Source organism: Lepidochelys kempii, chromosome 4 (genome assembly GCF_965140265.1).
Source record: "Lepidochelys kempii isolate rLepKem1 chromosome 4, rLepKem1.hap2, whole genome shotgun sequence".
Lineage (NCBI taxonomy): Eukaryota > Metazoa > Chordata > Testudines > Cheloniidae > Lepidochelys > Lepidochelys kempii.
In genome coordinates, this window is record NC_133259.1 from 32,306,995 (window position 1) to 32,332,405 (window position 25,411).

The 25,411-nt window shown below is 43.3% G+C and overlaps 1 protein-coding gene across 3 annotated transcripts in view; it reads left to right on the top strand.

Annotated features, from left to right (window-relative positions):
• The first annotated feature begins 1,376 nt into the window (after window positions 1-1,376).
• The window catches only part of MCUB (mitochondrial calcium uniporter dominant negative subunit beta), a 73,347-nt gene continuing 49,312 nt past the window's right edge, over window positions 1,377-25,411 (top strand). The window contains exon 1 of one of the 3 annotated variants that reach the window (XM_073340881.1): window positions 1,377-1,704. In XM_073340881.1, coding sequence (XP_073196982.1) covers window positions 1,591-1,704 — 114 coding nt within the window. In that variant the 5' untranslated portion in view covers window positions 1,377-1,590. Of the gene's footprint in view, window positions 1,705-4,297; window positions 4,319-25,411 lie in introns of those variants that run through there. The other 2 variants (XM_073340883.1, XM_073340884.1) reach the window with 2 other exon arrangements.

Consider the following 25,411-nt stretch of genomic DNA (forward strand, 5'->3'; position numbering starts at 1 on the left):
TCCCCACAATAGCAGGACTATTCTCCCACTTACACTAAACTAGATCCTCAAACAATTCCCAGCAGAAATTGCCGTACTATTAATCTAACAATGCCATTCAGCCCCTCCTCCTTGCCAGCGCTTTCCCTTCTTTGCCCTCTAGCGAGGCGGACTGCACAGGGTGACAATAGCAGGGAGGGACGAAGGGCTCCAAAAGTCAGGGAGGGGTCTCCTGAGGCACGCACAGCTTGTGCCTCGATGAGGAGCACGGGAAATGTGCAGACCCTGGCCCGTGGGTGAGCGCCGGGTGTGGGCGAGACAGGGCTGGCCCCTGCAGGTGGTCTGTGCAGCCTCTGCCCCAAGGGCTCCTGCAGCCTGTTCCCCCAGTTCTCAGCGTTACTCAAATGCAGTCACCAGGAGGCCTTTTGTGCAGCCATAGACCTCCTGTGTGGTGACTGGGGATGGGGGAAAGCATCGGCCCCCCTCCCTCACTTCCTCTTGCTCAGGGATGCGCCACCCTGCACCACCTCTGGATTCAGGTGGGGCACAGCGCTGAAGGAGCAAGGTGAGTTCTTGACCTATAGGCGGCGGCACAATGGAGCTCAAGCTTCCACCCTGGGGTGGTTGGGTGGCGGGCTCAGGTGGCAGGACTCAGGGAGCCTGGCTGTGCAGACCAGGGCTTCAGCCATGGGGTTTGGGACACCAACACCCAGCTCCAGCTGTGATGTTTCAGGTACTGACCCCCAGCTCTGGCCAGGCCCACGGGGCTTCAGGCTTCAACCTCCAGCCCTGGCTGCTGGACCCAGGGGCTAGACCCAGGTGCTGGCCCCCCAAACCCCAGCCTTGGGTGCTAACCTGGGCTCCAGCCGGTGCTGACCCTGGGCACTAAGCTGTGGCCACAGAACCTGACCCCCAGCCACACAGCTGCCGACCCTGGCTCGGGCCGCAGGACTCATCACCCACCCTCATTGCTCCTGGTCCCCGCTACCTCCCCTGGCTCTGCATCCAGCCCCCCGTCACGCCTGGCCCTCGCTGATTCCCCCTCCAAGGCTTAATTTGCCCTGGGGCTTGTTGCAAAACATTAACCAATATGCAAATATCGCTTTCCACAGCATTATTTTTATTATTGACTCTGCCAACCACCACCCCACCCCTACAATAATAAACGACCGGGATTTGGATGTGTACACGTACCTTTATAATTACTTTTCCTAAAGTCAATCAAGTATTTTAGGGGAAACGGTCGGTGCGGCCACCAGCAAGAGCTAGTGGCCGCACTCGGAGGCCCCCGAAAAATTGTGTTGCGAGACCCGCGCCCCCTTTAGGCTGCCTGTGCGGAGGGAGAGTTTTGCCCCGCGGCTCGGTGCCTGGGGGCCGCCCGCAGCCGCTTCCGTGGCCCCACCAGCGGCCGCCCGGGGACTGGCTTTTTGTCGGCCAAACCAAAACCTGGGATCCGGAGGCAGCGCCCTCGCCTTTAACTCGCCGGCCCTTCAGCGGCACGAGCCCGCGGAGCCGCCGAGTCTCGGGGCCGGGCTGCGGGACGCCGCCGGGTGCAGCCGCCGCGCCTCATGAGCCTGCCCTAGGGGCGCCCCAGGCGGCGGGCGAAGCGGGATGCTGCCGCGGGCAGGGCAGCTGCTCCGGAGCGGCGGGGGGAGATGGCAGCAGCCCCTGTCCGCCGCCAGACGCGGCCGCTCCCTGCCGGCCGGGCCCCTGCCGGCTCCCCAGGTGAGGCGCGGCGGGCGGCGCGGGGAAAGTTTGCCTGGGGCAACTGCGGCGCTCGGGCCGGGCTCCCGGGGCTGCTCGTGCCCCGCGCCGCGCCCGTGGGCCGGGCGCCGTTGTCCCCGGGGAGCAGCAGCTCGGGGAAGCAGAGCGTACGGGGCGGGGCGGGGGGGGTCCTAGGTCTGCGACCCCCCCGGCGCCGACCCCCGCCCCCGCGCACAGGGGGCGGCGGAAAGTTCCTCCGGGGCTGAACCGCGCGCTCCAGCCGCGGGAGGTGCAGCCCCGGAGGATGGGCCAGGCTTGGGGAGCGGGAGTTCGGCCCCGGGTCTGGCCGCTCCGCTTTGTGTGCGGGGCTGACGGGGCTCCAGCTGCAGGGGGAGGCCAGTGAAACAAGCGAGGTTGTAAGGGACTCATTGAAACTCACGCCCCGCCAAATCCTTCCCCGGGAGAGAGGCTGGCTACAAGCGCCTGCTTTGAACAGGAACCCGGCGTGGGGCGGCGCTCGTGGCGGTTCAGGCGCACCTGAGGCAAAGGCATTTGGCAGCAGCGTTCCGCGCTTTGCTACGGGGAAGTCTGCCTTGCGGGGAGCGCGCCGCTTTTCGTTGGAGCGGAACTTCAACAGGCTCAAGCGACGTGGATAGCGCGCCAAGCCGGCCAGAGGGAGAACATCGGTCTTGTGAAAGCTCACGTCAGGAAGCCGTCCGTCAGCGCAGCCTTTATGATTTTTCTACTTCCTTCAGCGTTGTTGCCCTGCTCCCTGATAGGTTGATGATGAATCATCAGTGCAATCTGTAGGATTAACAGTTGATTTGGCACAACTGTGTTATTTGTCTGTTGATAAATATCCTTGGAGAGAGAGAGAGAGGGGTGTGGTGAGGAGCATGCTGAAGAAGGGGAAAGTCTGAACTTAAAAAAGAAATCCTGTAAATAATTCCATTTTTATAAATAAAAGAAAAGGAGGACTTGTGGCACCTTAGAGACTAACCAATTTATTTGAGCATAGACTAACACGGCTGTTACTCTGAAACGAGTTTTCTAAATCAGCAAAAGACAAGACGTCTAAGGTTAAAATGGCCTGACCATGGTTCTTAAAAGCATATTGGCAGGGTTCGCCTTAAGGCTTTTTTTGTTGCTGTAATTAATAGTACAAACCCAGTAGATTACTGAAACTGAAGTTTTTTTACCATCATATTTAATTTTCCCCGTTTGTTTACTGTTTCAACCTAAAGCCAGAGTAGACCATAAAACTACACTATTTGTGGAAATTACAGTCACCTTGTTCAGTTTCTGTTCATAATCCTTACCAATTTCTGGCTCATAAACACTAAGATAGTGCAGGTTTCAGAGTAGCAGCCGTGTTAATCTGTATTCGCAAAAGGAAAAGGAGGACTTGTGGCACCTTAGAGACTAACAAATTTATATGAGCATAAGCTTTCATGAGCTACAGCTCATTTCATTTGATGCATCCGATGAAATGAGCTGTAGCTCACAAAAGCTTGTGCTCAAATAAATTTGTTAGTCTCTAAGGTGCCACAAGTACTCCTTTTCTTTTTAAGATAGTGCAGTTGTTTCTGAATTTTCAGCACTGCAGGGGAGTGTTAATAATATTGTAAAATCTTGAAGATATTTCTCAATATTTCTCAAAATGATTTTTTTCTTTTTTTACACAAAAAATATACAAGTTAGCCATGCTGACAATGCAGCTTTAACTCAAATACTGTCTTTTGTATTTTCTATACTCAAATTAGGAAGGGTGCATTGGCCGTGTTTCATTTTGATTAGGACCAGTTCAGATGGAATATTGTTTTCAGCTTTTAAATATAATCATGTTTTAAAGGTGGACTGAGAACTGCTAAAAGATTGAGCAAAGAGTGACCTGGTAGTCTAGGTTTGATTGCTGCAGCCTGACCTATTTATAGATGCAAGGGTCCTGCTGTGAGGATCTGACTGCAGCATCTGGAATGTCAGAATTCCCTCCCTGCTTACTTTGTCTTGGGAAGCAGGCTATTTCTCTGTGAGGGGCAGGTTGAAAGAAGGGCTTTTTGGGTCAGTAGTGATGAGGCGAGGGAACCTGTGTGTGTGTGTATATATATATATATATATATATATATAGGGAATAGTATTGGGGAAACTAATAAACAGAAGCATACAGCTTGCTAGTTATATACCTTATGTTTTGCTTTTGCGTTCTTTGTCTGCTACTGTTTACATTGCCTGTTGAGGCTGTCAGTAGTTCTTTGGGGTAGGGGCCATCTCATGCTACGTGTTTATACAGTACCTAGCACAGTGATGCCTCTATCTTCACTTGGGCATCTAGGAGCTACTGTAATATAAACGGTAATGGGAGCATTGCTATGTGGGAGATCAGGTTTGGGAATGCTGCTTTCTGGATGAGGACAGTTGCGAAGGTAGCACCCGCAGCCCCAGGTGACTGTTATGGATGTCCGAGTGCTGCTGACAGGCTTTGAAGGGAGTTCAGCTCTTCACCAGGGAACTGATGGCTGTAGCAGAATGAGGCTTTGAGATTAGGAAGTTTAATGGAGACAAGGGTGAGAGAGAAGGGAGCCTTTGAACCCTACGATGAACACTAAAGGCCATTGATAGTTCCAGATATATGAAGGTATCTGTATTGTGGATTTCATTTTTCTTCTATTTGAGGTGAACTAGTAGCTAGGAAATGCCATGTCCAATTACATGATGTGACTCCTGCTCCTGATTTCCCTGCCCTAAGGTAGTAGCATTCTAGGTGTCCCCTCTTTTCTTTCTCTTCTAATCTTGAAGCTGTTGGGGAAATCCATTTGGGTCGCCCTTTTGAGGGCTGTGGTGCCCCATTGCTGTATTCTCAAAGGGCATTAAACTTGTAAAAATTAGTCAATTAAATCCCCTCCCAAAAAAGTATAGTTTTTAGGTACCACACCTATTCCTGAGTCCCCCTGTCAATTTATGTTCATTCAATTGGTATTTTAAAATGGCTTTTCTTTGTCATGTGTGGGAAAATCCACAGAAAAAAAAGTTGAAACTGACTGTCTCAACAGGGAAACAATTAAATGGACTGTGCACAAAGTGCTGTTAAATGCACTAAGTAAACAAACTGAAGGCTAGAAACTTGTAATTATTAATTACTTTCATTTGTACTAACCTTAAATGTTACCTGTAAAATGAGAAAATTAAAAAAATCACTCTTCTGTCTCAGTATTTTAAGTTAGTATCCCTTTAAGAAATCTCTTTTAAAAACCCAAGCCACTGTCTGTGCAAAAAGGGTCAAAATGCTATTTTTAAAAGAAAGGTCTGTTGAAAGGTACAGTTCTGTAGACAACATAGCCCAAGGTAACTATGTGACTGTGTACTAATAATCTGGAAGAAAGGAGACAAATGTAGTTGACAAGTTCCACTGTCAGGATGTTTTTAAATTTTGGCTATTAAAGAGTCTATCAATTTCTTTTAAAAAGTTTGCTCTGATGAAGCTTCGCAAAATGTTGGCGCTCAACTCTCAACCTATTCAAGGACAAAATGTGTGTCTGGGACACATGACAGACACATTCATAGAGGAAGTGTAAAAATTATGTTTGGTTTATTTAATTAACATATGCAAAGTTTCCCTTAACTGAATTTTCCTGATGCAGTGTTCATAAAGTCAGTTGAAAGCAATGAACAGAATGAACACTGGCTTTAAACTGGGACTAAAATGGATGACACTCTGTCATGAGGTACAGGAAAACAGTATGGTCTCTGGCCATGTCTTCACTCGGAAGGAAGGTGTATTTGCTAATGTGTGCTGGTGGAGTTAAACCCTGGGAAGGAGCTTTTCCTTCCCAGGGTTTACCTTCACTAGCTAACACATATTAAGAGTACAACTTGCTTTGTCTGTGTTTTGAAAGTCTAATGTTGTCAAAGCAATGTATACTCCAACACATACTAAAGACTAGGCTGCTTGCTATGCTTAAATTCTATTAGCTTAGCACATGTTAAAGGCAGTGTACCTTGCCTACATGTAACACGTTCTAACAACACAGCTTTTTATCCTAGTCTAGATAAGGCCTGACTGCAACTTGTATTGCTTCCTTCTAGAAATACTGGAGGAGAGAAGTATAGAAATGACAGAAATATACAAAAATAATTTAATGGTTGTTGCTCCCTTCCCCCATTCTTCCTCCCTCAGTCCCTGAAACCTGTACCCTCCTCTTCCCCCACCCACCCAAAAATAACCCCAAACCTGGGATAAAACTCTGCCCTCACATGCCTGCCTTTCCTTTGAAATTCACTGGAAGCTGTACACATGTGGAGAACTTGGATTCTAATTTAAACCCTTATTCTGCAGTCTAACTTGTGTTCTGTGGAGTGCAGAGGCTAGCTCATGCAAATCAGATTACAGGGTTATGGTCTTAATTTAATTTTAATTTAATTTAACTTCTGCAGGCTGTTTAGTGGAATGTTCTGAAGTGAAACATTGTTAGAAGAACAGAGGGATCTTAGTTTTTATTGAGGCTGGTCTACACTTAAAATTTCGATCAATCTAGCTATGTCACTCACAGGTATGAAAAATTCACACCTTTGAGCATTCCAGTTAAACCCACTTAATCCCCAGTAGATTAGATGCACCTAGGTTGATGGGAGAGTTCTTCAATCAACCTAGCTACAATTCCTTGGGGAGGTGGTTAACCCACATTGACGGAAAAACCTCTTCCATTAACATGGCAAGTGTCTATGTTAAGGGACTTAACGGTAGCATAGCTGCAGCTGTGCCACTGTGGGGCCTGTAGTGTAGACACACTCTTAAAAGTGCAGCTACTGTGTTTTCTTATAGAAATAAAATTTCATGCCTGGTCAAATTTTCTTCATGACTTGTATATTCAGAAGAGTTTAAATTCACCCCTCTTGCACAAAGCCTCTGATAGAATGAGCCCAGTTCTAGCTGAGCTGAGCTGAGTGATGGAATTCACAGGTGCATAATCTGTTGCCTGTTCAGTTTGGGGCTTTACTGCAGCTCCTTCATACTGACTGTTCCTCCATGTGCCCTTTTTGAAGGTGTTTCCCACCAGTGTTTTCACCTTACTCTGATATCTGTGGCTCTGCCTACAATGGCATATTATTCAGAGGCACTTCTGAAGTTACTTCCCCAGTGCCTACTGCAAGACTGCAGTGGTGCAGATCCTTGCAGGTTCCTCTATGATTGAGTGAATTTCATACTAAAAGGGAAGCTATATCTGGAATATTTGTAAGGTTCCTTGTCTCCATTTTTAATGGGAAATTGTGTTCTGCCATGTAGTATTTTGTTGGGCTGTAGGTTCTGAACTGAGTGGCATCTTAGCCACAGGACTCCAGATGCTTCAGTGGGCGTTGTACAGCAAAAGCCCTGTGCTGTTCTTTGAAAATATGCTTTGATTATTTTGACTTTATTATGTCATAACTGCCAAACCGCCAAAAATGTGGTTTTAGAGAATGCTGTTGAACTGGTTTAGTAACTTGCACCTCTTGAAAATGTTCCCCTCTATTTAAATAAGGATTAAAGTAGAAGTGTTGGTAGAAGCATCAGGCAAAGAGTGTTAAATTCCTTTTGAAAACTGACTACTAACTGGATTGCCTGGTGATAAAAATGCAGGTTTAATTTTCAGTAGTTGAGAAAGTTAGTTCTGATATAAAGTATGCATGCATGAGGATATATAATCATAATTTAGGAAACTGCATTGAAAGAAGGTAAAATTATAGTCATATATTTAGTATCTCTTCCTTAAATCTACTTACTTCTGCGTCCAAAAAAAAAGGTTTAATCTCCTAACTCACAGCTCATACAATACGGGTTTTGAAATAATACAATTCAATAAAATGTGATATATGGCTTGATCTTGAAAGTTGCTCAACACATTTTGGGATTAGTCTACTATTTTGTATAGCATCTTTCTTACAAACTTAATCCAAAATGCTTTGTGGAAAAAATATTTAATTCTCCAACTGTATGAAATAACTGCTCTCTCCCCAGCTAGTAAGAGAGAGGGGCAAGGGAGAGCTATTTTCAGCTAAGATATCAAATGAGATTGAGAGTTGATGAATTAGGAAGCCATTCCAAAGGGCTGGGGGAGAAGAGGAAGTGGAGGCAGAAGACTCTTTCATGGTGAGGTTATAAGTGAGGACGGAGAGGAGACCAGTGCTCTAACTGGGTGTGATGGAAAATAGATGGAGATGAGGCCCATGGGTGAAATTGTGGCTCCTTGCAGTCAATGGGGTTTTTGCCATTGACTTCAGTGCAGCCAGGATTTTATCTCATGAGTTCAGTGACAGATGTTGTCATTGGGCTATAATTTAAAGGTGCTTTTGTTTTTGTTTTTTTTAACAGACATTTCCATGCCTTGTTTAGAAGCTAAAATACTGTAGCACTAAGAACCTGAACGTGATAACAAAAGTGAAATTGACTTCCCTAACTGCATAATTATTGAAAAATAAACAGGGCATACATAGTAACAAGCCAACTGTCTTTTTTACAATTTTCCCTCTAAAAATCTAAAATATTATTAGCAAGATAGGTAAATGTGTTTACAGCATTTGTTTTGTAGTGTTTGTTTAATGTTAAATCACAAGTTGTAAGTCTGCAGCACATTTCATTCAGATGAAGCATTTGTTTCCATAAGAATTGTATACACCTCTTGTAATAATTGACAGAGTGCTTGCACTGAAAATTGTCCCAGCAAATCAACCTGAGCAATTTTGATTGTCTAGTAAAAGGTGACTGATGGCTCATTCAATTTAACACTTTTTAATTATTAATTTTTAACTAACTTTTTCAGTTACCATTTCTCCATATGTGGTGTTATGTCCGTGGGATGCCATTGTTCTGTGTAATTTTTAAAAAGAAGTATTTGGATCCTGGCTCTGGAGAGGAAGGATTATCCAGTGGTTATGGCACTTGCCCAGGGTTTAGGAGAACAGAGTTCAGTTCTCTACTCTGTCACAAACTTTGTATTACCTTGGGCAAGTCTCTTAGTCTTCCTGTGCCTTAATTTCCCCATCTGTAAAATGAGTATGACAGTACTTCCACTTCACAGAAGGTTTGGGCAGATAAATATTTTATTTTGAGGCACTCAGATAGTATGGTGACGGGGCCATATAATTACCTAAGATAGCTCAAACTTGTAAATAAACGTTTTAGTTAACAAATCAGCCACTCTGGCACCAAATGAACCATAGTATAATGCCTAAAAGGACAACTGGATATAGTTTGTTTGTAAAAGCAGGGAATCATGTCTGTTGTTGTGCTCTCAGAAAGCAGTGCCTCTAATTGTCAGCATTCCAGCTGAGTGGTTTTCAGACAAAATTAACTAATCTGCTGATGGTACTGTTTACAGGAATCCAGTTTGGAGTCATTACTAAGCCCTCTGACTAATCCTTATAGAAAAAGCTGCTTCATTTTGTATTATTGAATCTTGTATGGCTCAAACCTCTCTCCCCGGGGAAAGCGTTTGCTTTGTAAGGAGGAGGTTTTGCAAACTATGAAGCATTTGTTTGATCATATTTCTGGCAGGCTATATAAAACAAAGTTTGTGACCCACAAAACACTGTTGTAGTAAAGTTTATGAAAGTCTTAGTGTTTTTTTTAAATTATGATTATTTTACAGAGACAAGGTGAGTGAGGGTAATATCTTTTTTTTTTTTTTGACCAACTTCTGTCGGTGAGAGAGACAAGCTTTTGAGCCACAAAGAGCTCTTTTATTGTTTGTTTATTTATTTATTTGTATTAGATTATTTTACAGATAGCTAATTCTTTCATTTCCCTATGATCATTATTAAATATTGTTCTTACTTCTCTGACACAAGTGCATTGGTTTCTTGAAATAAAAGGTTTCCCTTAGCAAAATCCCAGTGGAGAGAAGATCTCTAAACACAGAAGTCAACCTAAAACACTATTATTGCTGTTCATACATAGCACTGAGCCAGAAAATATTCCCAGGGTTACCGACCTTCCAGGATTGGCCTGGAGTCTCCAGGAATTAAAGATTAATCTTTAATTAAAGATTGTCATGTGATGAAATCTCCAGGAATACATCCAACCTAGGGTACTAACGTAAGCCTGAGTTTACAAATTATCCCAGTTAGCGTCTTTTTAACCATGAATGCTGAATCTCTGTAGGCCTGGGATTTGTTACTTCTTCCAGCCATTTGCAGACATAACTAAACTATGGGCCATCTGTACTGGGGATGTTCTTACTGTTGCAGATGCACAAGTTTGGATGTACTGCACCTGTACAAAATGGGGATTGCATTCATGTGGCTTCCCTTGGTTTGAATCCAGCGTAAGCTGTGCACGTCCTGTTTCAAAACTTTATCACCCACGCTGGTTTCAAATCAGAAGAAGCCACTTGAGTACAATCCCCATTTTGCACAGGTGCAATACATCCATCCTGAAAGTCTGCAGTCAGGAAGCTACATTGGTACAAATATTCCAAGTATAGACAGGGCCTTATTTTTAACAGGAAACAGCAAGAATGTGGATAAGGAGGGAAGTACCATAATCTAGACTCTAAGTATCAATTTGGCTGTCAGTAGGACAAGAGTGTGCAAAAGTAGACATTTTCAAAATTTGAGTGTATTCATGTTTTGTTAGTTCAAAATGTGTTTCCTTTTTTGGTGAAGGTTTATTTAAAAATGGTCTTATGTTTGAGGAACAACTATTTACACTGTGAAAATGTGATTTCCTGTGAGCCTACAGTGAAATATACGGTCCCCAGAAAATTTCTGGAGTGTGAGAACAGGCGAAACGAAGTTGCAGACATTTTTGTGAAAGAATATTCCAGTTCTGCTTTATGTTCTAAGAGGCCTAGGCAGGTAACCCTGTTGCTGAGGGGAGAGTCTTTCTGATTGCAAATTGCAGCTGGTTAGAAAATCTTTGTTTTGTTTATCTGCAGGCAGCAGGAAAAAATGTTTTGCTTCTCAGTTGCCAATGATACTTGCATCCTGTTTATAAACATAGCTCAAAGTCACCCATGCTGTGATGCCTGCAGCTAGTAAGCTGTTGACCGGTTTCACAGAGTGAATTTTCCAATCCTTCCCTCTTCTTCTCGCCAGCTGTCCGCATTTATTCTCAAATTACTGTCATGCTTCCAGTGTTATGAATACCACATTTTAAAATTCAGTTGTGTATCAGCTCCTGAGCAAACACCCAAAATGTGTAAAAATATCCAAAGGGCTATTTGAAATTTAATCAGTCTTGTTTTCTTTTCCCCTTCTCCCTGCATTTCACTGTCAAGTTTTATAGTGGATTCTGTCAAAGCAACATCCCCAGAACAGTGCATGCAGCAGCCTGAGAGTAATGAATCATCACTTAGCCTCTGCGTTGCAGTTGAATATTCTAAATAAATTGCAGCTTTGTACGGTTTAACCCTCTCTTATTCCTCTATTTCTAAACATCAGGCCAAACCCTATCCGCTCAGGCCACTCTGAACCATGGGACTATGGGGAATTCCCCGACTGTGAGGGAGTCTGTATAATCACTCTATGTGGCCCATTGGCATAGGAAGTTTATTGGTGGTGGGAAGGGTCTGTGGGTAGAGTGCTTGTATGCTGCAGTGAACTCTAGCCAGTTCAATGACTGGGGAGCTGTAGTAGGTATCATAGGTTAGAGCAGCCCTGAAGCTATTCTATTTTATGCCAGGGACTGAACTGGTCACCAGTGTGCTTGGAGGTTAGGGAATTCTTTATGGCTTAAAGCCCCACCCATTGAGGTTTGGAATGATTGTCTCTTTGTCAGACCCAACAATTAGGAAGAATAGATATTGGTATATAACATTACTTCTCTACACACAAACCTTGTTCTAGGTACAAGAGGCTAAAAAGCCAGTAAAACACACACAACCCCACACACAATAAAGTATTTATTTATGGAGAATTTATGCACTTGTCATGACTTTTTAGAAAATAAATGTTCACAGATGCTTTTAAAAAAAGCCATTGTGCATTCCTCACTCTTGTTTCAGGGAACATGCCTGCCTCAGCACGTTCATTGTGTTGGCCTTCAGTGTTGCAGCCATGCCAATATATCATAAGGGAATTGGGACTGGATGTTCCTCATTGTTTCAGCTGGCAGTTGGGATATTGCTGCGTTCTTTGAGATAAACATTTGCTCACTGGAAAGACACCTGTTGTACAGGGCAATTAAAACTCTGTTTCCGTTCTTCTACATATATTTACATCCACAACTCCTCACTGTCTCCACTCTGAGTGTAGATTCTGGAATCAAAACCAGTGAGTTGCAAGGAAGTATTCTTGTGCGTATGCATGTAGTTATCTGCAAAATACCATATTTTATGTCTGGTCATGTTTTAAGAGTTTTGTAATAGGCAGCTTTATTCAACATTTGAGGCTGACATCTGCTGTAGATCGTAACAGTATTGTTTAAAAGAAGCTAACATTTCTTATACCATAGAAGTGTAGGGCTGGAAGGGACCTAATTGCAGGAAAGCGATTAATTTGGGAATGTAAAACAATCTTCTCTGCTTCCGGAGAAGATTAGAATCCTTGTGATCACACATTGTGTCACTAAAAAAAGAACAAATATTTAAAAACCTTTCTTTATCCATTAGTAGTAAGATCTTATATTTTTAAAACTTTAAAAATCTCTCCTTACCACTTAGGCTGTTTAATTTTTGCATTTTGGTGGTTTATACTGAATGAGAAGTGAAACAACATTCCATTTGTGTAGTTAGTTTTGATTTACACATTTCATGAACAGAAGATGAAGAAACTAACTATTGAGTTATACACACACACACACAAAAAAAAGCCCAAACAAATTTTTTTTATGGAAAAATTTTCACAAAACAAAGTTCCTCTTGGCTTCTAATTCCAAACCTGATTCCTTCTAGGACCTTGAACAAGGCACTTAACATTTCTCTCTCTCTCTCTCTCTCTCTCTCTAACCTGAGGATGATACTTTACAGGGCAGTGAGAATCAATCAGTAAAATGTCTTGAGTGCTTTGAAGGCTTACCACAAGGCACAGTATAATTGCTAAGTTTTAAGTGACTCATACAAAATAATTGCTTGTTTTAAGAACTCTTCGATCCACACCTTTTCCCCTTTTTCTGCACTTTCAATTTTTCTTCAAACATTTGATCCAAAATGATGTTTTTCTATGAGTTTACTGATTCTCTTTGTGTTCAAGACTGTGTAATCAAATTTTCCAAGACAACAACCAGTCTGCTATGATAACTCTGCTGACATCATCCCAAGGAACAATAAACAGTGCACCTGCCCTCAATGATAAGCAGTGCACCTGCCCTCAACATCTAGTTACATTTTAAACCCTGATTCTCTTACCTTGAATAGAAATAGGCTAGTGAAATATCACTGTGTGGAGCGTTAAGTGTAGTGGAATGTTGCTAATTCACCTTTTCCATAATAGCATGCCTGCGAATCCACAGTAAAGATGAGTTTTGCTCTTCATGGAAAGAGTGGTCACTAAATTCTGCTGTGGCCAGTGGTGGGGAATTGATTATGCTCCTTGAAATCCAGTTGAGGACTGAAATTTCACTCCTTTGGGCCTGCCCCTGCTGCAACATTGGCTAAGTTCTGAAGCAGGGCTCCTTATATTAATTCCTCCTCCTGACTAGTTTCTCTTTTCGGCCTTACGGTAAGGATGAGGGAATGTGGCTTCCTGTTCACTAGGTGGCTATGTGTACTGTCTCAATATCGAACAAGAATCTGGTGATCCCCTTGATGTGAGAGGACAGGGAGGCCTTTGATAAGGTTGCCATTGCCCATCTCCCTGGCCACTAATTTATTCCCTGCAGCCAAGCCTGTCTGGAAAGCGCAATGAGCATTAAACCTGGTCATTAGTTGTATGCTTGAGGTAAGAGATGGATAGACCTGGGAGCTCCCCGTCACCCCATCATATAGTAGTTCTTTTACTGAATTAATTAACAGTATTAATCAGCGATATACTTGTATCTACAAGGGGTGCTTTGGGATCTGGATCTCCTCAGCTGAGACTTTATTTCTGTTATAGGATAATAACAGAGGAGCTTAAAAAATAATCCCTTATGTCAGGGGTCTCAAACTCCTCAAATGCTCCCAATGGGCCAGTAATGTCACTCATGCCGCCCAGAACCCGTCCCCCAAAACTCTGCCCCCTACCTGCTTAAGGCTCTGGGAGGGAGTTTGGGTGGGAGAGGAGGTCTGGGGTAGGGGACTCCGGTGCAGGCTCCGGGAGGGAGTTTGAGTCAGAAGGGGTGAGAGATTGGGCTCTGGGAGGGAGTTTGGGTGGGGGAGGGGGTCTGGCTTGCAGGCTCTGGGATGGAGTTTGGGTGCAGGCTCTGGGCTGGAGGTGCAGGCTTGAGAAGGGGAGGGGTGCAGGTTCTGGGAGGGAGTTTCGGGGTGGGACGGGGTGTTCGGGAAGGGGGTGCAGGCTCTGAGAGGGAGTTTGGGGTTGGGAGGTGAAGTGCTTACGTGGGGCTCCAAGGTGGGGTGGGCCAGGGGGCCTCCGCGCACTGCTGCACCCAGGCACCGCCCCTGCAGCTTCCCATTGGCCGCAGGGGTGCTTGGGACAGGGGCAGTGTGCGGAGGCACAGTCCTGCCCTGCTGCAGAGAGGGGCTGGCAGATACGTGGAGTGAGCAGGCAGGTGCCGCTCAGCTCCGCTATGCTGCTGGGGCTCCGGGCCATTTTAAATTGCCGGGGGAGCGCCTGGGGGCGGCAGATGGGGCCAAGGGAGAGACCCGGTCCCAAAACTGTTGGAGCCCCGCAGGCCACATTGGGGAGTCACGTAGCAATTTATCAATGCACACCCCTTTGTGTTTTTATATTGTAGTGGGTTAGTGATATGTAATTTGTAGCTTCATCATTGTGAGGAGAGATGGCTTAAAATGGAATACTTGATCTGAGGCCCTGCTGAATTTTGAGAAAGTTCAGATCCAGGCTGCAAGTCAGGCCCATCTCTAGTGAACTAAATATCTCTTGTTAGGATGACTTTATTTGCCATAACTGTGTATATAAAGAAGGGAGTGAAAGTTAAGACTGAAAGTTAGTTGGCTGTCTGCCTTTGCAACCTACAAAGTAATTCTCTTTAATCCAGGAAGGACTGGCAGCAGAACTATAGCATCTCATACCTAGTGAGCAAGGAACAAGAGTGCTCTGGTGGCCATGACGAATAACAACACACAACCCCTGTGCTGTGTGCAATGATTAGGAGGTTCTGTCTGCCACTGTCGCTTCTGAGAGAGCATTTAACATTATTTTCTCTGTCAGATGGTTCTTTAACCTTATTATGCTACTCATTGAATTTCTCTGCTACTGTATAGGCTTGTTTAGGATGCTGAAACAAGAAGCCTCTAGACTGCAAACAAAATATATTTTAAAAGATGCATTTATCATGGATAAGCACAGAATACACATCTTTAAAAAGATAAAACCAATTTGTGTACCCTAGACAGTGGTAAGACTGTCAATTGCAATTTATTCCATCCTTACATTCACTGTCAAGTTTTTTAAACCAGAATTATTTGACAAGCTTCACATTGTGATCTGGTGCTAAAGGAATGCAAATTGGTTCCCTGCAAGAAATATTTCTTACTTTACCTGCAAAACAGGTAGCAATTACATTCCATGAATATCTCCCCATTGCTGGAGGAAGATGTGATGGGGACCCATGCGGCTGCTTTATGATCAGCCTCTTGAGTTGTCTTTAAATGGAAGTCCTGAATGTTTGTCACAACAGAGGGGAAATCTTATTGTTTCCTTCTTGAACATTAAATTCATTACATCACAGAAAAATCATTTTAGCCAGAGATACTCACTGCACCATGAAAGGATGATTACAGTTCTCTGTCTGTGTAATACAGGTATCCATTCTGACTAGAATACCCAGGTACTGCTTATGGAGCAAAATGTATGGATAATTGGCTTTTCTTCCTCCAGGAAATGTTCATTTGTTCCTTCTTCATAGTTCATATGAAATATTCACAGTTTGATATGCTGTGTTTAATTTTTTTGAACCAGTCTCCTTCCTGCCCGAGGTAATGGATTGCAGTGTTGGAGCTACTGGAGAATCTGACCATGCTTCATTATGTTTAGTCATGGGGGAGAAGGGACATGTTGTAGGAAACTTGGATCCAACATCTTTAAAATTATATTGAAAGAGCAGGGGTCCCATGCCTTCTGTAAATTAATTTGGATATTGTGGAAATGCATAGAGGCTAACCAGGTCAGGGCCCCATTGTGCTAGGTGCTGTACAAATATAGCAAGTGACAGTCCCTGCCCCAGAGACCAAAGTTAGAACTATAGTAATGTTTTGGTGATGATTAATGATGCCTCAAACTTACATTTTAAGTAGGCTTTATGGAAAGTATTTCTTAAAGTAATTTTGATGGATCATATTGTGTTTCTAAGCATTCTTTTCAATTTTTATCAGCTTAAATTTTCACAGTTGTGGAAAATTATGGAGCGGATCTGACAATTGTAAGAAAGTAGACATTGAAATTCAAAAAGGCTATATAACCATTTAAACACAAATTGTCAACATCACATGTCAAAATATACAAGGTAAATATCCTTAGATCAAACTCTAATAGGTTGTCAAGCAGCATTTTTCTTACTTTGCCTGTCTGTAAATTTCAGTTGTTGATAGAAATACTTTTAATCAGTTTGTGTGTATCCAGTGAAATTGAAGTTTACCGACATTTACAGATTACAATTTAATCCTTCCAAGCCTAATTATAAGCTTCCCTCAAAGCTGTAATTAAGGGGTGGGGGATTCAGTCATACCCTTGTAATGAAATAGTGGGTGTTTGATGCTGAATGGGAATTCTGATGGCGCTGCGACTACAGTTAAATGCTAAACTGGTTGCCTTTAGGGGAGTAATCTTGGAGCAGAATGTATTAGATCTTGCTGTGGGTTGGGGATTGCAACTGAAATTACTTACAACAAATGAGGATGGATTAAAACTGTCTAAAAATCTTTGAAGAGATGGTAAACCAACAGCATAACTACAGGGAAGTGCAGTAACCGCCTAAGGTATAATCTAAGCACAAAGTAGTCCTAGTCTTGCATTGGCTGTAGAGAAAATCTGAAGTCAGCTTTTGCATAAATCCTAGCACAGTAATGTAAATGCCATTAAAAGAGAGACGTCATGAAAATGCTATTTCAGAATCAGTATATTATAGTCTCTTGCAGCAAGTAAAGTCCATTTATTTTTGTCTGAATACTGGAGACGACATAGCAGAATTTTCAGAAACCTTGATCTGTTGCTAACTTTGAAAACTAAGCAGCTGACATCCCATCACCATCCTTCCACTGGCATAGCTTTCTTGAGCTTATTTCCATCTCTGTGCCTGGTGTGACCAAAGTATATAAGTTTGTGCCTTTTGATTTCCAAGAGGAGTGTCAGCTTCTCTCCGATAATATTTCTAATGTAAGCATCCATTGTCTTTTCTTTCCAGGAGATCCATAAAGTCTTTGCCAGCACTGCATCTCAAAGACTTCAATTTTCTTACAACATTAGTTTCCCAGGATTTACATCTATAAGTCACTGTAGAAAAAAAATTAAGCTTTTCACCAGTTGAACTGTTTGACATTTTGAGATGCCAGTTTTTCCACACTTCCATAAGGGAGGCCTTTGCTGAGTGAGCCATCCCTAGTCATCTTTGGACAGGACAGGTAAACAAAGCGGCTGCGGGCCAAAGGTTGCTGATTCCTGTACTAGAAGAATGATAGCCCCAAGCAGCCATCTTCTGATTGAACTTTCTTGCTCAGGTAACCTGATCCCAGCCTATGCTTAGTGTTTGGGGTTTTTTTTGTTTGTTTTTTTCCCCCAACTATTTCTTGAAACCATGTAGCTCTCTCCATTTGGTCTCACAAAAGCAGAGGACTTCTTGGGGATGCATTTGAACTAGCAGTTTTGGATAGATTCCGCTTGTCTTTGGTTTCACTGAGTAAAGAATTACTGCAAAGCTGATTATAGTTCATTTAAACTGAGAAAAGAGAGCCCCAAATAAACAGCCTCAAATAAAGGATTTTTGCCAGATCACGTTCCAAGTCCCCTGGCATCATAGCGGTACTGTTGACCTGGGATCCTTATCTAATCAGAACCATTTCTCAGCCAGTACAGTAGCTTTCAAAGCTAAGGCAATTTCCTGTAATGCAGATAATGTTGTCTTGTAAACTTTGGGATAGTCCCTATTTTAATTCACAGCCAAGGCTTTTAATTCTGCTGAGAGATGTGAAGCAGTTTTCCTGTTGTTCAAGTGATGAAATTCTCTCCTATACATGTAGTTGTATTATTTTTAACATTCCCATTTTGGGATTGACAGAATAATATCCAGCAGGATAAGAAACAGTACTTTGTTCAGCATTTAGATGTGCATTTTTTGTGCAAAGACCTCTTTACTCTATTGGGGGGTTTACATTATGTACTACACTTGAATGTTCTATGGTCTGTAACATTGGCTTTAATAATACATATCAAAGTAGGACAATGTCAAGATTCTCTTCTGAACGATTTGGATGAATTACAGATGCCTTTTTAAATTATCACATAATCTGAATATGTGAAATTTCAGGTTGTGCCCTGAAGTGCACTTGCAAATAAATTTATAACCTAATCAAGCATTTAGCAGAGATGGAATACATTATTTAAAGCCCCTCTGCATAGTCCAGGCCACAAAATTGACATATCTTTTTCAGAGCCTGATCCTTCCTTAGAATAGTAACCCAGACTTCTCCTGATGCCAGTGGAATTTAATACATGTTTCTTATAATAGATTAGGCCCTGGTATGATTTTAATCTGGGGAGACTTTCTCAGTCTTGCCTGTCCTCAGCATTCAAATATCATGAGTCGGCCCCAAAAATCATGTGTCTGAATCATGAGATTTAAAAAAAAATACATTGTGACTACCATTTATTTTCCTTCTGGGTTTTGAGCATTTAGGGTTCATATTTTCAAGCTTTTCTCTGCAACCACGAGGGCTGGAAACTTAACTTTTTTTTTTTTTTTCAATGGAAGTTCAGATTGTCATGTAGTCAGATGACTCCAGGAGTTGGGGCTTTAAGACAATATCATGAGACTCATGATAAAATTGTGAGAGTTGGCAACCTTGCAAATATCCTCAAAGTTCTGAGAGAAGCCAGCAGTGGCTGACTGGATCCTGGTCAGTATGCTCTGCTACCACACCAGGCCAGTCTACCTTGCAAATTTGTGACAAAATAGGAGATTTTAATATTCCAAGGCAGAAATATCCCATAATAAACATATTCTGAGAAATGCTGGGAATGAACAACCAGGGAAGGTTAAAACTGCAAATATCCTTAAACTTTCTTCCAGCTTTAATAAACTAGATTCGGGGGGGTGGGGGGGAGAACGTTTTCTCTGCTTCTCATTGTTTCTCTTGTGGTCAGGCTCAGTCAGGACTGAATGGCAGTCACTACATATCAGTTGCAGGGCCGGTGCAAGGATGTTTCGCGCCCTAGTTGAAACTTCCACCTTGCGCCCACTCCACGCCCCAGCCCTGAGGCGCCCCTGCTGCGGCAGCTCCCTGCCGCCGCCCCCCTCCCCTCGGCCCGGGGAGCCGTGCGGCAGCTCCCCCCTCCCCTCGGCCCAGGGAGCCGTGCGGCAGCTCCCCCCTCCCCTCGGCCCGGGGAGCCGTGCGGCAGCTCCCCCCCCCCTCGGCCCGGGGAGCCGTGCGGCACTCCCTACCCCAGCTCACCTCTGCTCCTCCCTGAGCACGCCGCTGCCGCTGCTCCACTTCTCCTGCCTCCCAGGCCTGCGACGCCAATCAGCTGTTTGGCGCCGCAAGCCTGGGAGTGAGTGAAGCAAAGCGGGGCGGCGTACTCAGGGGAGGAGGTGGAGCAGAGGTGAGCTGGGGCGGGGAGCGGTTCCCCTGTGCGGCACTGGCCCCCCTTCCCACGCCCCTCTGCCCCAGCTCACCTTGCCTCCGCCGCCCCCAACCACTTGGTGCCCTAGGCGACTGCCTAGTTCGGCTAGTGGTTGCACCAGCCCCGATCAGTTGGCAGCTGGTTTCAGACAGGGTGGATTTGATTTAAATCATGATTTAAATCACTAGTCAAGAAGACTCTATTTAATCGGAGAGAAGCTGACACTCCTCTTGGAAATCAAAAGGCACAAACTTATATACTTTGGTCACACCAGGCACAGAGATGGAAATAAGCTCAAGAAAGCTATGCCAGTGGAAGGATGGTGATGGGATGTCAGCTGCTTAGTTTTCAAAGTTAGCAACAGATCAAGGTTTCTGAAAATTCTGCTATGTCGTCTCCAGTATTCAGACAAAAATAAATGGACTTTACTCTATTTAATCATGGATTTCTACATAAAAGTGCATTCTTGTTGGGTGTTATAACCTTAATACATATTCTTCACAGGTAGAGGAACTTCATTAAAATATTCCCAAACTGGGTCTCTTTTATGGCCTGCTGCCGTTATAGGTTTTCCCTTCTAGTGAGAGAATGGTATGATATATCTCAAATCAATGACGGCTACACTCAGAAAGACCTCAAGACTTCGGGAATATGCTGCTCAAATGGTTTCACTTTTGTTTCTACTGCCTGCCCCTCCCTTCTCATATTTGTCTCCAGACTTCTTCTTCTTATGCAGATCTATTCCACCCCCAACAGTCTTCTATTCATTGAACTTTTTGAAACTTTGCACTTTTAGAGAGACATAAGGGATTGACTCTATGTACACAAATTTGCAGAGGGACAATAGGGTTGAAGTCTGTTATGTCTCACCTCTGTATATTTATTTATTTAAAACTATTTTTGCTGTTAACAAGCATGTTATCTCTGGAGACACAAATTCACAGTTTGCAAAACCAAGCATCTCTGATGGTATCTTCTAGACTACAAGGAGTCTGGTGGCACTTTAAAGACTAACAGATTTATTTGAGCATAAGCTTTTGTGGGTAAAAACCCTACTTCTTCAGATGTTTTTGTCGATACAGACTAACACACCTACCCCCTGATACTTATCTTCTAGACTGAGCACTGAGCCCCATTGGGTAGATAGAAAGATTAACCCTAAATAATCTATACAGAAGCCCCTGGAACACCATAAGACTGGGTCCCTAATCCATGAACTATTGGAACTCATTTACAAAACTTTTCTTAAACATTACATGAATATATTGTCTCATACTGTAGAATTAGAATTTATAATCCCTATTCCATGATGAGATATCTTTGAGCTATAATGTATCTTAATTAAAACGATCTTTAGGTTTTTTTCCTCAAAAAGCATTTTATCAAAAAAATCCAATTTTTTTATTTTATTTTATTTTTTCTTAAAAAATCATTGATTTTTATCCACCATGGAGGCAACACTTCTTCTGGCACATTTAAAGAGCTGATGAAAAAACAAAGGTGAAGGATATTAGGGATTCAAAGGTGGCTCAAAATTTTAGGTTTTGTTGGTAAAAAGATTTTACAGACCTTAAATCTCTTGAATTGTCATTACTTTCTAGCTATTTACCGAGCAATGCAGAGTGAGTCTTTGGGTATGTCAGGTGTGATTTCAGTTTGAATAGATATACTTGAGCTAGCTTTAATCCCGTTATTTTGGGTAACAGTATCCGTATAGGCGGTGCAGCATAGATTTCAGAGTGTGCTACCTTCCTGAATAAGTATCCAGGGTCCAAGGCAGGCCTATACAGCTCATGCTGAATCCTGTGTGCTGCCACAGTTACGCTGTTATTGTTACTTGCACTAGCTAGCTTAAAGCTGTTGTGCCTACGTGTGCTGCAGTCCCTCCCAAGCTTGCAGCGTAGACATACCTCGTGTGTCAGTGCAGGTTCTAATATTGGAGGTTGGTTGTTTTAAATTAAGAATGGATCCTTGTACTTCTGTGTTATTGAAATAAAGCCTTTCAGAACTTCACAGTAACTTGATGCAGCTGTCATACCCATGGGTGAATTAGGAGGCGGGAGGGGTGCTGCCCTGAACATTAATGGGAAAAGCTTACTTGAGAGACAGAACCCACTTCTCGCGCCCCTCCCCAAGGAACTCTGACGCAACCTGTGTTTCATCTGTGCACCAACCTGGCCTAGTAGCTTATTTGATTTGTTGTTGGGTGGGGCTTTGATGTTATGTTATTGACTAACCATCTATACAAACTAATAATGTTTAATACTAAACCAGTGTTGCGTTATAAGAGCAACACAGAGGTACAGAAAATATATATAATATTTAATCAGTATATAATTTAATCAGGGTATATAATCAGGAATAATGGGATGAAATCAAGAGTTGGAAAGTTCAGATTGATTAGATGAGTGTCTTCCTGAGATGTATTGAATTGTAAAATAGTCCCGTGACGGAAGGGAGGGGATCCCTGTCCATATTTATCACATTAACTGGACAAAACATTAGTAAATATATAATAGGGAAAAATCCTGCACTGGCAGGAAGATGGAGTAGATATGTTATGTAATCCATTTACCATTCTGTGATTGACAGCAGTCTAGGTGACTCAGGACTGGTGTTAAGGGCAAGCAACACAAACAGCTGCCAGGGGCCTCATACTTTTTACAGTCATGTGCTGACTCAGCAAACACTCCCCCCCCCCACCCCCCGCCACCAGTTGTCACGGGACTCCGGGCGATGCTCTGGAACTGCTCCCCATGAAGCCAGTCAGGACTCTGGGGAAGTCTCCTTTCTGTGAGCAGACTGTCTGCAGGACACACAGCTCACACGGCTTCCACTTTCCTGGGTCTGACCTCGGAGCATTCAGCATCCTCTGCCCCTCTGCGCGCTTCCCACAGCGAGTCTGCCCAGGCGGGGTCCTGGGGAAGCCAGAGGGTCCTGCACCCCAACTCCGCAGTCAGACATGACTCTCAGCCAGCCAGTAAAACAGAGGTTTATCAGATGACAGGAACATGGTCTAAAACAGAGCTTGTAGGTACAGAGAACAGGACCCCTCAGCTGGGTCCATTTTGGGGAGCAGTGAGCCAGACAACCACGTCTGCACTTCATTCCATGTCCCCAGACAGCCCCAAAGGGCCTTCTCTCTCCTCCTTTCTGTTCTTCCATCATCAAATTAGAGGGAGAGGAGATTCTCTACCCAACTTCCCCTCTGTCAGTTGGACTGCAGCTAAAGGAGAAAAGTCATCCCCAGATCGCTCCTCTAGCAGTGAGCGATCATTACTTTTCTCCTTCCCCTTCAGCACCCTGGGACCCTACAAATCCTATTACTGGCCCAAAAGTTACTTCTTATTACCAATGTAGTCAGCAAGCATTATGAAATCATGTATGTTAAATGGCCATGCCTGGCTGAGAGGCATCTACAGGCAGAGTTGGGATGCCTACAATTGATATAAATGTTGTTCTCTAGCCGTTGCTTCCATTCTCTGTACCTAGCAAAGGGGTTTCAGTTTATATACAAAGATTCTCTGCATTTGATCCTTTCACTCTTAATTTCATTCAAAACAGAATCCAAGTGCGACAGAGAAATTTAATCAGCATAGTTCATTAAACCCACACATTATATTGTTACCCTTTTTTGACTTGAGTGGTTTTTGGGGTCTAATCAGTTGCTTCATTAGGAGAAATTGATTATGGAATCATTTTTGATGCAATCCTGTTTATTTACAAATAATGTACAAAATCTTCTTTCCCTGGACACAAGAGGAATCAAACAGGAGATTTGTTTCTTCACTCTCAGTTTCAAGCCTCTTTCAGCTAGCATACTGCCCAAAAGCGCTCTCTTAGGCCACGGCTATGCTACAGGGCCGATGTAGGCAGGCTGTGGTTGCATAGCACCCTATTGTAGATGCAGCCTATGCCCATTGGAGGAGTAGTTCTACTTAAATAGTAACACCTCCCCAAATGATATTAGCTATGCTGACAGAAGCATTCTGCTGTCATTCTACACCTGGGATTTGTTGGCATAACTGTGTCAGCTAGGGGGAGTGTCACAGTCCTAGCTGACCTAGTTATGCTGGCAAAATTTTGTAGTGTAGACTAAGCCTTAGCTTTTTTCTCAGGGTTATTGTACCAGGGCTTGTGCAGCTGTGTCTGGGGCTTCTTTGCTCCTTCTCTGTAAACTGCTGTGCATGTGTTGGCTGCTTCTCTTACGCACAGACATGCACAGCTCCACCAATCCATGACCCAGCCTCTTTGTGCTATATCAGTCTCCAGACCCCTTAGGCCACACTGAGGATTCTACTCCAGCCTTGCCATCTACCTGTGTCTTGAGTGGGGGCTCCTAATGTTTCAGCACTGTGGCTCCATAAAGGTGTTTCGTTGTTTCTTACATTTATCCTGAATGAAGGGTGGAGGTTATACCCACTAGCTTCAGTGAGGTTTTGCCGAACCCACCCCTCAAGCATAACAGTATTGTCTTCCTCAAATAACTCTGTTTCTTCTAAACAGCCATTGCATCTAATTCTTAACAGAGAGGTATAACTTCACTTCTGTGATTATTTAATGCTTAGAACTACTTCTGTGCCAGAGTTCATACAGATTGAGAAGAGATTTGCAATTAAAGATGTAAAGTGAACACTGTGTATTGAGAGATGCACAGTGAGCTGGACTAGACTTCGGGCTAGTAAGAGAACTTGCCTCTAGATTTCTAACAGGTATGAAATCATTTATTAATTGCCACAAAATTGATTTTCCCAAATCTGCTACCCAGCCAGTCCCAACTCATCGGACAAGGCCAAAAATGTTCATTTAAGTAGCTCCAGTCTGTTCTGACTATGCAATATGGTGAAAAGTGTAGGATTAAAACATTAAGGTTTTAAAATTTAAAAATAGGTGACTGACATTTTGTTAAATTAATTCAGTGGGTTGGAATGGAATATTTATCTCACTCACTGGGAGCAATTTTGTCTGCTAGGCTGAAACATAGGATGGTAAAATGAGGGAACACAAACTGCTGTTCAATTCATATGAGAGGAAGGTTTGTCCAAGGGTTGATAGTCGGCTCTTGGGAGATGTGGGTCCAGTTTCCTGTACTCCACAAGCTTCCTTTGTGACATTAGGCTAGTCACTTAATCTCTCCCTCAGTTCTTCATCTGTAAAATGGGGATAATAGTTCTTCCCTACCTCTGCAGGTGGTGTGGGGATTAAAGATTGTGAGATGCTCACATATCACAGTAATGGGGGCCATATAATTTCCTAAAATAGATTTGCTTTAAGAAGTCAAAGATCCCCCCCACATTCTTACAAAGTCCACTAAAAATCTTTTGGAAGGTTCATTACTTTGTTGATCAATGCTAGATTCAAAATATGTTATGTACTAGAATAAGATGCTGTTTTAATACAATACTTGTGAATCCAGCTATTGATAACAATACCGGAGAGAATTTAAATGTAAGTTCTAATACAGTTTTAATTTTTAGGAGCTTCAGAAGCTGAAGTCTTAGGTATACTACCATGCGGGGTAAGGTTGTTGAACTGCAAAGAACACAAGGCTGGGGTGCTGTGCAAATGTCTTAGAGCTCCCCATACTGCCACTCAATTCCAGTTTTGCTCTGTGCAGGCCATAGGGGGCTGAAAATGCAGTCCAGGGTTGGTGTCATTAGGGGTGGCAATATCCCCTTTTCTGTCTTCCGCTGCTCACCCACTTCTGGTTTAAAAGAGCCCTTGTGGCAGCTCCACACCCCTCAGGGCTCACCCTGACATTAGGTAGTGCTCCTTCAGTTGGTTATTATGCCTGCAACATGGTACAAAGAGGCTGCACCACCATGTAGGTCATCAAAATCCAATCATTGCATAAAGGACTTCT